This window comes from Larimichthys crocea, chromosome XIII, assembly GCF_000972845.2.
Source record: "Larimichthys crocea isolate SSNF chromosome XIII, L_crocea_2.0, whole genome shotgun sequence".
Classification (NCBI taxonomy): Eukaryota; Metazoa; Chordata; class Actinopteri; family Sciaenidae; genus Larimichthys; species Larimichthys crocea.
This window is the reverse complement of record NC_040023.1, coordinates 21,273,846-21,288,063: the sequence shown is the minus strand read 5'-3', so window position 1 is coordinate 21,288,063 and position 14,218 is coordinate 21,273,846. Positions and strand designations below refer to the sequence as shown.

The window sequence follows — 14,218 nt, the reverse complement described above, 5'->3', positions numbered from 1 at the left end:
ATTCATCATGTAGTCACTGTGTGTCATGCATATTTGTTTATTTATATCTTCTACCAGAAAATAAAAGAGAAAATGACAGTTAGGCACCTTTAAAAGATGCTTTAAGGAAACACACTTTGCTCCATCTCTTTGTCCCTGTCACTTTAGTATAAAATGACTTTAATCAAATTTGTCAAATTATAATAAAAACAAAAATATTACTTAAAGTGTGCTAACCTTTTTTCAGCAGCAGATAAGGTCGGTATTAACTTTTAAAAAATCAAAAGCGTGTACTTTCACAGTAATTAGTAACCTGTCATTACTGTACATATTACTGTTGGTTAAGAAGTATTTGCATCCTTTAAAGGTCAAGTGTGTACAATTTAGGAGGCTCTATTTACAGAAAATAGCATAAATGTATATATATTATATGCAGAACTATGTTTTCATTACTGTATAATGACATTTTTTATCTACAGACACAGTAGATATTACATATTAGATATTACATTCTGTAGTTGTTGATATTGGTGTAAAGGTGTTAGCCCTTTGCAATACGTGGACTTAGTAACATTATTATAAGCTCTAAATCCAGCACAAACAGCAGCAGTGATTGTGTCCTTGTTGATAAGCCATCTGATTTATATGCAGTATTTACATGCATACCATTAACTTGTTTAATTGTATGCATAAAAGTGTGTAAGCATGATAATAATAATAATGTGCATTCACAAAAGCATGTGCTTACATTTAAATTTGAACCTGCTTTAAAACATAGGCCAGAACACATGATACAGCATATGTAGAGAGATTTTCATTATTTGGCATTATACCAATTACTATAAGAGAAATGTCTATTAACCTCAGCAACCAAGATTAGAAGGTTAGCAAGTCTTGTGTTTTAAAAGGCCTTAATCAGTAGGAATCAGGACATCTCATAGAACAACAAGTGAGACATGATTTAGAATGTTATGTACTGTAGCTAACACGTCTTTTATTTCTATTCAGTCATTTTGCCTCTCTGTTTTCCCATGAAACCATGTTGCATAAAGCCACTATAAAACTGCCTCCCACAGGCAGGAAACTGTAGTGTGAACTGTGATCTAATTCAGTGTCTATGATGGCCTCACCACCCTCTCTCCATCCCTGCAGCTGTTCAAATTGGGATTCGTGCAGTCAATGTGTTTGTGAGTCACCATCCCACGTTAGAGGGAGAACATGGGTGAGAGAGAGGGTGAGGTAGAAGGAGAGAGCAAAGAGCAAGAGACATAGAGGAAGGCAGAGGAGGCGGGGGCAGGGATGTGCATGTGTGAGTCATGCTGCCTGACTGGTTGAGGTGATGATCCTGTTTCTGCTATTTCTGGAGTTACCATCAATTCTGTCTTATCTCCTCCACTGGCCTCTTTGTCTGTATGTGTGTGTGTGTGTAGGTGTTAATAAGGGTCTGAATAGCAGTGACACTCCTACCTAAACGACTCTCCTGATTGATTACGGTAAGAGCTTCTACACAGTGTAATGAAGGCTCAGTATGTTGGAACACCATTGACAGTTTGGAGTCTTTTAATTAATGAAAACCAAATCCTATAATTACTCATTTCTTCTCTGTTTTTCTCCATGTAGTGAATGCGATATACTTTATCTTTGAGAACAAAAAAAATGACCTTTGCTTTCACATGAACAGTATACTGAACAAACCTTGTATCTCAGGTTGTTAAAATAGGATTATAACGTGTCAATACCAGTTTGGGACAAAAAAATAATAATCAGACCTGGTGATTTTACAATGAAGGCAAAGTTGATTAAAGCACTACAGAATTACAACAATAAAACTAAATAGAACTGAAAAATATTTAGCTTAAAGTCTGTGTAATTCTGAGATTTATTTCAAAATACATATAAAGGTTTTTCATGTTCATTTGCACATGACAGTTGAGTGAAATTGTGTTTAGATCAAAAGGATAAATACAATCTTCAGACATTTTGAGCTGCGGATATTTCAATTTTATTGTGTTCTTTGAAAAATACATATACTGTATATAGACATTGATATATACTGTATATTTGTTCTTTATCCAACCTTCAATAAGTACGGAATACTTTTTTATTTACTGGGATAATTCACTGTTACATCAGGAGACACTTGGAGACCATTTTTTGATGGTCAGAGCCGAGAAAAACAAAACAAAACAATGTATTAAGGTTTTAGGATTGCAATGCAAAACTCAACTTTGGTCAATATAAGGATAAAAATAAACTCACAATTCACAGCATGGAAATACAAGTCAGCACATTTATTGATCACTTAATAATAAGGCTCTGACCACATTGAAGGATTTGTTTCTAACCATTTAACAGCTTGATTTTCTTTCTTGTTCTGTAGGTTTGCAGCTTAGCAGTGGTTGAGTAAGTCTTAATGTCTTAATTGTTAATATATTGTTCTTCATAGTTATAGCTACTTGTTTGTGTTGTTCACCAAATGTGTTAAAACTTTATCACAGAATTTTTTCAAAGTAAAAATAGGAAGAAAGAAGAGAAGAGGTTGTGGGATTAATATCAAAAAGGTCAACTTACATGAGCGTGCGAGTAAGTAGCCATCATAGCAATTCATAAAATATCTGGCTGCATGGATTTGAAGAGGTGATATTGTTTGGAAGGACCGGCAGCATTAATGCACAGTAGTAGGCATGTAGCTTGATTGCACTTGATGGACTGTGATTACCTTTATTCTGAAGTACAGTAGAATAAATGATTCATTTTCGCAGTGTATGTTGTATCTGAGTGCTATGAACTCAAAAGATAAACAGCAACAAAGATATTTTAAAGTGGCATGATCACAGTTTCAAAATATATTTATAATACATATAGACAAAACGTTTTAAGTAGCAAAATATAACCATTAACAGCTTGTTGTGCTTGTAACTTAAAGCATGAAGAGTATGGGAGCAGCAAACTTATATAGAATACATCAAACAAACCAAAGAAAAGAAAAATATCTTGATTTTTCACATATACTGCAGTATGCAAGTGAATTTTTTTTAAAAAAAAGCTTTGATGATGAACATTTCTGCAGTGTATACTGTGTATTGTTCAGCTTACTTCAAAATACCCTAGTTTCAAGTTTTGTGTGTCAGCACAGGAAGGCAGTTATTGTATCTGAAGTATCTGTGGATCCAGACAGGCTGAAAACAAAGAGCACTATACTGACAGAACAATGTAGCTCACTGGAGAGCTGAATGTGCTCCCTTCATCCCCCTGTTGTGTAACGCATCTGTCACGTTGTTTGTCTCTCCTGAGGCACCCCTTCATTTTAATGCGCAGCACCCGCACGTCTTTTTTTTTTTTTTACCAACTCATGACTCAGAACTGTCAACATTTTGATTCAAAATGTTACAAAAATGTGCCTGCTTGGATGGATAGGTGTGTGTCTACATGCTTGTTTGTGTGACTGAAAGAGAATGGTAGGACAGGGGAAAGAGGAACACGGGTAATGAAGTGAAAAATAAAACAACATGAGATAGTGGTCATGATGAATGTCTCTTTTTTTTATGATCTTGAAAATGATCTGTTTGGCTATGGTTTGTTTTAAATGACAGACTATGTTGTTCTGCATGTTCCATCTGGTTCAATGTACCTTTCATCAGTCTGTCTGGTCTCGTCTATTGATCGTGTCTGAAGATTCACTGAAAGAGACAAGGTCAGAGGCCTAATAAGGCAAGAAGAAATGTCAGCATGAAATCTACCCTGAAGGTCTGTTCTAATCTGTGTTTCTCTCTAATCTCTTCTGATGATGTGTGAACTTCGAGCCAAGTATCTGTTAAGACTTCTCCTGGCTTGTTGTTGCATGTAAACAGTACATAAAAGATGTATCCCTAAGCTAAAGCATGTGTATTTATATTGTGCGGTTTTGATTGACAGCTCTCACTGAGTGTTGTGATGAAGTTGCACTGCATATACATGTACACACACACAGCACACACAATGTATTCTGCACATAAAAACACTTTTAGACACAAGGCAGAGATAATAATAGTTGTGTGTTCTGTACTTCTTTTGATCATTTCTATGTATGGGGGGCAATCACCAACAACTTCAAACACTGCAACTGCTGCTCTACACCCTACAGCAGTAACACCATCCTCTTTTACAAAATGTGAAACCCCTTGACAGAGAAAATACTCTGGATACTATGATGATGTTGTTCAGAAGCTGTGTTCTATTGATTTGTTTTTGTGGTTTGTTTTCTGGATCGGGCTCCAGACCTGTGTGTGCTTTGTCAGATTACTAGGAATTTGACCAACTGATGTTCAAAAAAAGCAGACTTAAACTTTGCTCAGCTATATTAACTCTACACATATAACCTTAAAACCGAGCTTTAATGTCAAACACAGCTAATAAAGATGAAAAACCAATACTAGCAGTCACGTAAGCTGACCTTTCAAAAGAGAAAATGCACACATAGATCGACATACACACGCCTGTTCACACTCACGCTTAGTCTGCACACCAGTCAATCACCACACACACTTCTTCACTTTATGCCTTCATCTGGACTTCTGTCAGGTCTCTGACTTTGTGGTCGTTGGCTGGATGTTCTGGACTTTGGAAAGTGTGACTGGCACCTTTCCCTCTCCAGGGGTAGGCGCTCTCATTATGGGGGTACCTGTAACAAAAGCAGTCTAGCTATGTGGAATATTCATACACACCACAGCAAATTTCACATTTCACTTATTTACTGTCTGGCATTTGTAACCTGTATTTATTCCAGTAGAGAGAAAAACCTCACCAACTGTTGCTTGCAGATCCGCCAACCTCTCCTTAAACTTCTGCTGCAGATACAGTTCTTCTTTGGAGTAGCTTTTGGCAAAGGCAGACAGCAGGAGACCCACAGCCATGGAGGTGCCTCCCACACAGAATAGCACAGCACCAGTCAGCTTGCAGACATCCAGTGCACGGTTGAAACTGACAGCATGGCTGTTCAAGAAAAGACAATTATTTCAAAGCATTAATCAGAAGTCTAACACGGATGTAAACATGAAAAAGAGGTCTGGGTCCAAAAAGTGACCTATTATTATTCCTATACCTGTCAACAAAAAGGAGATCATCCTCGCCAAATGTTTCGAACCTGGTTGGAGTGGCATAACCCACCAAAAGAACAATGAGGCCTGCAAACAAGATCAGGGTGCCAAACGCGAGACAGACCTGGCCCAAAAACAAATAAAAAAGAAGTTGCAAGATAAACGAGAGACTGTTCTGCTCTGTACAGAAAAAAAAGTCATGTTGAGATTACAGGTCATTGCTTACAATACAACATAATTACCTTCCAGAGTAAAGAGCTCCACCTGCTAGGCGATCTCTGAATCTGAAAATCTTCATCACGTTCCCAGATAGAAGCTGTGCATTCCTCATAAAACTAGATGAGAGATCCGAGATATATGTTTTTTACATTACAATTATAAAAACACAGCAGACATCAAGATCTAAAACCATAATCAAGTTATACAAAACATATGTGTTGTACCTGGTGTAGGTAGGAGCGGACTCCATACTGCTGGCAGTTCCCACTGGCTTGAGCTTGCTCTGCATACTCCGACCCACAGATCTCTGAGCAAGAAGTCATCCTTCACATCTGTCTACCTGCTCGATGACACACACATACACATGCATGAATGTGTGACTGCATGCTTGCCTAAAGAAACCATTGATGCGATATGTGGACAAACGCTCTCCAGCTTTTCCCATGCACGAACGTGTACAAACAAACACACACACGCGCTCACACAAACGTTTGCAGTACACTTACATATTCATACATACAGGCATGCACCCACTGACACAGTGCCAGAAAGTTATGCAACATCGTACAAAGCATCGTACTAGAGTACATTGAGATTAATGATGCATTCTCCTTGTCTGCTGTTATGAAATAGATCATTAAATATTACATTTATCCTCCTTGTTAGATTTAATATTGGGTTGACTAAAGTGCTGACATGTCGAACTCATAAACTCAAAACTTTTATTTGTGCTGTGCATCAANATTATGTATTTAATTCTTATTTTATTTATTTATTTATTTTTTATTGCAGGACATATTGTATACAGTTTAGCATGCTTTTTTGTCAAGGCAGATTTAACAAGTACTCCCAAATATAAAAGCATCAGGTGCTATCAGGTTCTTTAAATAGACTTTTAATTAAACAATAATGTGCACCGTCTGCCCAAACTCAGGTTTTACATAAATCTCATGCAAGGAATGTAACTAGCTATTATATTACAGCTGCATATACATGATAGCATATATTACACCTGATGCTTGTTTCTTTGTTTTGTTGTGATAAAAGTAAGTCTCGCATCCTAAAAAAGAAAATCACATAAAAAGACAATAAAACGTCTACTCCAGGAAATGTTATCTTACACACACTTGCCATTCCCTCAACACCCATTTGAGAACCAGAGGCATTTTACAGCTCACTGCGTCAATACAAACACACATAACTATGCTTCAAGTTTTTGTCAGCTAGCACTAAATCTCAACTGCTGTTTCTGTTGCACCCTAACAAAAATAGACTGGGGAACAGAAGTGGGAATATAACATTGATCCCACCGTTGGCAATGTTCCTTGTATATGCCAAAAAAAAGTGAAAAGTGAAGACACATATCCGAATGTCCCATTCATTTCAAATATGTTCTGCTTCCTGAGCAGCATCCTGTGTTCCCATGACACAAGTGACAAATCGATGAAGAAACTGCTCTCAACAGCACAACAATATTTGTAACTGATGTGATTCACGAGATTAAATCATGAAATAAAACCAGTGACTTAATAGGCCTTGTGGTTCATCAGGAAATGTTTGTAAATCAATGAATTAGTTAGTGGTGTAGTGTACAATAAAGGAGCAATGGTTACAGACCACACATCTAAACTCTGAAGGGAAATATTTACACAATTGTATGCAGGTAAGTATCAGTGCAAATAAACAGCAGAAGTTCAATTTACAACATGCAGGAATGCAAAATGAGTGTCATGTGGGAGGAAATCTGGGAGGCCTAGCACAAAGGAGCCTATTGAACCTACAGTCAATGTTGCCATCAGAAATGTGTTAATGAATCCATAAAGGACATCAGACGTGTCTTGTTTATTTTTGCTGGCCTCAAAAGGCTTTAAAATCTCTAAAGAAAATCACCCCCTCTATTATCCTACCCATGATTTAGGTTTGCACTATTTCATTTGATTGAACAAATCTCATTCAGAAATAGAGGAGAAATAAAAATTAATATTTTGTGGGATAATTGAAACATGGGCAGAGATGGCTAATATGTTATCACTTTATTCTACTGTCTTTTTATCTAAAGATCCCTATAGTCTAGGTAATGCAAACTGCATTGATGCATGAGGAGATCAAGTCTGCCCCTGTCTATTAATTGCTAAACATTAATTCACACAGTTTACGTGAACCGTTTCAGATGAGTTAAGTGCTGCATTAAAATGAGCACACATGGGCACACTGTTCCCTGGTACCTCGTGTTCATCATATTACTGCTTAATTTGTACCTGGTTAGGACTTGCATGAACGTCTGGCTCTGCCCAGATGCTGTGAAGTCTCTCTGTACCCATATCTGCATATATTCAAGAAACTTTAAATATTCATCATCTGATGAAAAGATGAAAAATGCAAAATATGGAAATATGAAAGACTGCTGATTATTATTATGACTTTTCAATTACAGGGACTCACGTGAGGCCTAATTTATTGCCAGTTGAATCCTAAAAGTGCATCTAAAACGTGTGGTTGTGTATATACTCTTAGGAACCATGTTTTTGAAGCAACATAACATTTGCTTCAGTGCTCATAGATTTAATCAGTGCCCTTGACCTTATGTGACACCATCTAAGCATACAACATAGACTGAATAAAATAACTGTGATGTAATATGTCAACTGTGGCTACATTAAAACAATATTCTCACAAACAGTGAAATGGTTCAATACTGAATTCAGATCAGCAAACAGCTCGAAGATGAAGCTCATGAGGTCATTTTCATTCCTATCCAGGTGCATCCTCTCGTATTTGGACATTTTTTACTCAACCACAACACACAGGTCAAGCAAACTAAATAAATCTCGACCAAAACCAAACGTTGCTTTGAATAATACAATCAGAATACACCAATATAATCATCGAGATGAGATGTCCAAATGCTGTAACACTGCCAGAAACACGCGTTAAGCCGTGGAGCTGGCCGTGGTGCTGAACGCCATTATTACCATCCAGCTCTGAGCCCAGCAGGAAAACACACAGACGTAATATGTGACGCCAGTCTGAAAACAGACCTCATCCATTCGTCCTCCCAACCCCCCATGAGACGCAAATAGACACAACACGTTTTCAATTCAACTTAAAAAAGACGGACTTTGCATCAAAACATCTGGATCTAATCACGTCGTTTCACGCCTGAACCACCTAAAAAAAACAGAATCTCTAAAAAAGAAAAATACATCAACAAGCTTTAGGGTTGAAGTTTGATTCAATTTGATTAGGATACAACGCACGGAACGCTCCGAAATCAACAAAGAAATAAACGACTTCGGTAAAAGGTGACGGCACAAAGTTTAAAAACACCTACATGAAAAAAACAAACAGTGTTTTTCGGCATTTCCTTTTTCCACATGAACGCTACTTCCAGATGTGCAGTATCTTATCGTGTGCAATGGATGACACCAGCGTCTACGCAGGAAATCTGATTCCCTGATAGGTTATTCACAAAATCATCAATCCAGCTGAGTTCCTATAATCACTGAAATAATCTTCAAAATCATTAAAAATCGTTTTTTTTTTTACCTGTCATTACCACCTCGGAGACTGATCACTCGCTGCTGTTCCCTCAGCCGGGTCCCATCACTCTACAGTCACCTCTCTCTCTCTCTCTCTCTCTCTCTCTCTTCCGTCGATGATTCAGATTTTCACGCTGTCTACTGCGCAAGCGCCGAATCCATGACAGAATATGATTCAATGGCGAATATAAATAACCAGACAGGAGACTATCTGAACAGCGATGCATTCATTCAAGATTCAATATTCATGCATAGATAGATAGATAGATAGATAGATAGATAGATAGATAGATAGAGACTGGTTCAATCGGATGTCACACCAGTTATAGAAACACAAATGAAGACCTTCAGTGAAAAAAAGGAGGAAAAACAAAATCCAGAGCAGCTACATAATAATGCAAAACACACACACGGTATCCAGAATTCCAATCACATTCCAGGGCAGTCTATTTTTAGCACTGTCAGTGATGTGCACTGTTGTATTAGTCATCAACTCAATGCTCCTTTTGAGGAAGGTATGATGACCTAAGGAGACGAACCACATCACGACTCGGAATCCTTGTTCAATAAATAATGAGAAAGAATCTGCTGTTCAGTAAAAAAACAGTGTTCGTGACTTCAAGTTTTTTTTTTTTACTTTTTAGGTTTTAAAGTTTTGCTTCAGAATAAGCTGATTTCTGGGCAATCGTACATCTGGGCCTGACTGTAATGACATCAATTAATAAGCATTTACACAGAATTTCAGCATCACATGTTTTCATGTTTATTTCTTGTAAACAATCAAAGTGACACTTGATTGAGCTTTGATTATGTCTGTGACTTTGCACACTGTGTACAGTACGTTGAGTGGTCTAAAACTGCCAAATGGCTGCCAAAGTGTGAACCTCAGTCATTTCAGATTTTAAGAAATGCTCTGCACAAAACCATACTGTGGAACAACTGTGATGGCCCTAAAATAAGGCTAGAATTCACTTCACTATTCTGCCAAAAGAATGCCACGCAGGAATGCAGGAGATCAGTGTCAAACAGTGTTTGACGATATCTTCAGGAAAATGTTGGCTCCCTTTGTTTCTGGCTTTGGAATTTAATTAAAGTCGCATATGGCTTGGATTAATTACCACTCCCGTTACTATTCCCTCTCTGAGGGTTGACTATGTGACAGCTAAAAAGACTCCTACTTGCACTTAAGCAACATCAATCAACATTAATTAATTTCCAATGGGCATTTAAAGAGAGGAAACACTGGATTACTGATCTGGTGCAACATTTAGACTCAGTAGGCAGAACAGGTATGGAGAAGTCAGTGTTTACTTGGTCAAAAGATAATTACAGCCAGCAGCTGCAAATTGAGAGGGCTAACACAGGCTGCCGATAAAGACAGGACCACTGAGGCAGCAATTTGGCAATATAGTGACTGACAGCTACACTCAGGCTAATTATGATGGGGAAGCTGGTTGGACGTGTGACTGGACCAGATGATGAGCTGAGACAAATAAGTCAAGACTGACAGCTGGTTGGCAGATGTTGAATGGCATGTCTTTGTTATCTGGCAAATCAAGAGAGGTTAGTACGCACAAAACATTAGCTGAACAAGAGCCAGTGAAGCAGTGGAGCAGCTGTCACCATGACAATGATCTTGGGGATATTTGTAAGGTGAAGCAGAGCTGTTATGTCTCAGAGGAGAGGCTGTTTTACTTTATTTTTTGAATAAGCATTTCTATGAGGACAGGTGTCCTTTTAACAGTCTTGGTTTATTATACAGATTCAATGGAAACTATGTATCAATGGATGACAAATTATTATTTATTTAAGATGAGTCAGTCAGTCAGTATGAATCAAGAGGAATTTACAAAGATCAGAGCAAATGTAAAACAAAAATGTATGACAGTCAAAGCATTTAACTTGGAAAGGAAATGGAAATGTGTAATATTTAAAATAAAAAGATTATCAAAACAAGCTAATTAACAAATATAAAAGGGGTATGAATGTGTATCATGCATAAAAATTTCAGTGCCTGAATCCAAAGGGATCTATAAATAGCAATGTAAAAAAGGTGTAATATGCAAATGCTTCAGCCTACATCTTCTCAGTCAATATAACGGCTTGATTTAATTTGATTTGTTTATTTATATCTGCATTTGACTCGTGTAAGTTCAAGTGAGCAAAATACACTAAACAAAACTAACAATTAACAGACATAAGGTCCTCAGTGATAAGACTTTTTTTTTTCTTTTCTTTTTTTTTGTGCTCACTCTAATGCGTCACCTTATTTGCAATTGCAACTGGCAAGGCACAGACATATTTGCTTACTGCCTATGATCCACATACAGATGATGATATGTAAACGGCTGTGGACTCATCCAGAGTGTATCCCAGCCTTTTGACTGATGTATGTTATCATAGGTTTTGGCCCCACAGGATCCCGCAGAGTACAAAACAAAGGTTTGGTAATGATGGACAAATGAACAGGACATAGTTTCGCTGATAACATGGCATGCTTCTTAAAAGTAAACTCTCTCATCTCTCATTTTGTACATGTGTTAAGTCATAACAACCCTATTTGACACAAGGGCCTTAAACATCTTTCAAATCTCTTTGTGCTGTAACAAATGCAGACACAGTAGTGAAGTGCACACATCAAGTGGTCATAAAGTGCAAAATATGTTTTGTATTTAGGCCTTTGCAACCATTTTCTACTACTACTTCTTTATTCGTGTGTTTTCTTTTCTTTTTTTCTTTTTTTTTTCTGAGTATTTGTGACAACTGCCTTGAGGCCAGCAGGACCAAATATACAAATACAGTATAGGAAATTGAAACCTGTGAGTGCCACATGTTTTATAATACTAGAGTTCACATCTGTTGATTTTTGGTTGACAAAATAATCTGTGCTGCCACATCACAAAATGTCCTATACGTGTGCTATCACATTGCAGCATACTAATGCACATTTGTTTGGGATAGAAATGTTCGGTCATCTCTTTCTCTCACTCCGTCTCTCTCACTCTGTGTACAAGCTGAGCATCTCAGAGCGGAGAGGGGTGGTTTCTATGGCGACGTGAAAAGGTCACCTTCAGGAAGTTCTCTTTGAGCGTGTGCAGAATGCCAGTTGGATAATCAGGCTTCCTGTAATGACTGATAACAGACCACAGCTCATTAGAGGGAAAGAGAGAGAGAGAGATGGTGCAGGGAGGGGTAGGGAAAGATTATTAGTCATAGAGCAAAGAAACAATAGAACATTTATACTAATGGTATGCCACACTCACACAGTGTGTATCTTGTTATGGGCACGTGTTGGGCTCATGGGTTGTTCAGAGATGCTAATCCAAATTCCAAAACAATTACTGTGAAATGTGGTTTAGTATGATCCATTTATACATGCATACAAATCCACAAAGCAGAAGCAGACAACAGATATGACTACAACTCACAGTCGTGACTGTGTTCACTCCCCTTTCATTCAGGTGGGTGATAATATTGTGAGCATGTAACAAAATAGGTCAAAATATATAAATAAAGGATAAAATAAAACAAATTTGCCTACTAAGATATCAGGAATATGGGCCATATTTGTCTGACTGGTAAATCATTTAGACTCAAACAAGATAATAACAAAGGCAATGCTACCTGGCAGTCTGGCAGGACATTGTGACCTACATTAAGCTGTAATGCTGCAGCTACATGAGCCATCCCTTCTTTAACAAGTGGTTTAACGTGAGTTTTACTGAGAACTTAGCACCATTAACCTACTGAACTGCTCCTGATAATGATAACAAATTGGCCAAATCCAGATCCTTTTCTCCAGTTATTTTCCTTCTTTTAATTCCACTGTTTCCATCTCCCCTTCATGTTGAAATCGTTACTCACAAGAAGCCTAACTTTGGCTTCCACATGCGATCTATTTTTCAACACTATTTCGGAATACAATATGGGGTATGAACTAAGCTTGTAGTGATAAATTTGCTTTTATTGTTTGCTGTAGGCTAGCTTTTGGGTTAAGTACCGACATGTTTCCCTTTAAGTGTGTGTGATTCATGTTTGTCTCTCAACTTCACCCATGGCTTCCCACCTTGCATGCTGGATTACCCATAGACCAAAATACACACAAACTGTGACTCACTTAAAAACAGCGGAACAATTCGTAAGCCTTCTCTCTGAGATTCCTTCAAACACTTGCTGAGAATAACGTCAGGCACACTTTACCAAACTACATCACCTCCATATGTGTTTTTTTGCCGCAAGCCTTACAGTAAATCTGGGTGGGTGCTGATTTATTGATGCTTTCATACAAGCAACTGTACATTCATAAAATCTAAAAATATCAAATATCAAAGTAGTTATGGAGACGGGTTCTGTACTCTTTACATAAAATAAAAAAATATTGTCACCCCCCCCCAAAAACAAACAAAAAACAAAACAGCAACCACAGGCTAATGTAGGTTCATAAAACGTGTACCCCAAATACTCACTCGGCAGCCATTAGTCAGGAAATAGTGAGAGCTACAATCAATTGTAATCACTGGGTGGGTTCTTGTGACTACAGAGGATTCTGGAGATCTATTGACGATTTTACATTTTGTCCACTGTTCTTTGTACAGTATCTTGTTATGATTATGTGTTTTCTGATAATGGATCCAATAGCCACAATATTATTACAGTAGTGATAATGCTATAAATGAGATTAACTGATAAATCATTCAAGCAGCTCAGCACAGCACATACTTTGCTGTTTATGTATCTGGCACAGGAGCCAATAATGACTTCCTACTTACAAGGCTGACATCTACTGGGCCTCATGGGTTCTGCATCCACACTGAATACATGCTGTGTAGATATTAAATTAGTTTATCCACATCTGCAATCCATGCTATCAGTGTTTTACCACATCTGTCACAAATGTTTCACTCAGGCATGTTGGCTTGTTTTGTGTGCACTTGTCTGTCATTTTGATTAAGGAGTGTGGTGTAAAAACAACAAAAATAATTATGTTGATGTAAGTTTCTAACTCAACTCAGTCTATCGATCATTCTGTGCAAGAGTGTTTGACGGGAAATCAGCTCATGCAATACCCAATAATAACTTTTGTCCTATAAGACATGACTTGTTTAAATTATACTGTATATGATTTATTTCACATTATTTCTTTCGTTTTACATTATCATAGCAATTAAAGACATAAAGGTAATGACTTGAATGTTTACTATTATAAAATACTACATGTTATAGTTAAAAAAGGTGTCCATCTGAATCCACACCACCATATCAAGATGTATCCACTCAAACCAGTAATTATGGTATATAATAGTTTATTGTTAATTTTCTCAAATGGGAGAAATAAATTCTGAAATTTTCTACTTGTATTCAAGTCAACATGTTTTCACTTCTATTAGCTCCCCCACCTCCGTTACA

General features: G+C 37.4%; 1 protein-coding gene across 2 annotated transcripts; it reads right to left on the bottom strand.

Annotated features, from left to right (window-relative positions):
* Positions 1-3,309: 3,309 nt before the first annotated feature.
* nrsn1 (neurensin 1) lies at positions 3,310-8,931 on the bottom strand. 2 transcript variants are annotated; one of them, XM_010757034.3, is made up of 6 exons: positions 8,820-8,929; positions 5,498-5,613; positions 5,297-5,389; positions 5,060-5,178; positions 4,763-4,950; positions 3,310-4,639 (listed from the first exon to the last, which is right to left on the bottom strand). In XM_010757034.3, the coding sequence occupies exons 2-6, from the start codon at positions 5,594-5,596 to the stop codon at positions 4,536-4,538; spliced, it is 603 nt and encodes a 200-aa protein (XP_010755336.1). In that variant the 5' UTR covers positions 5,597-5,613; positions 8,820-8,929; the 3' UTR covers positions 3,310-4,535. The 2 variants fall into 2 exon arrangements, with proteins under 2 accessions (XP_010755336.1, XP_027141870.1); XM_027286069.1 differs by having other exon boundaries at positions 4,525-4,639; positions 4,758-4,950; positions 8,820-8,931.
* Between the last annotated feature and the right edge of the window lie 5,287 nt (positions 8,932-14,218).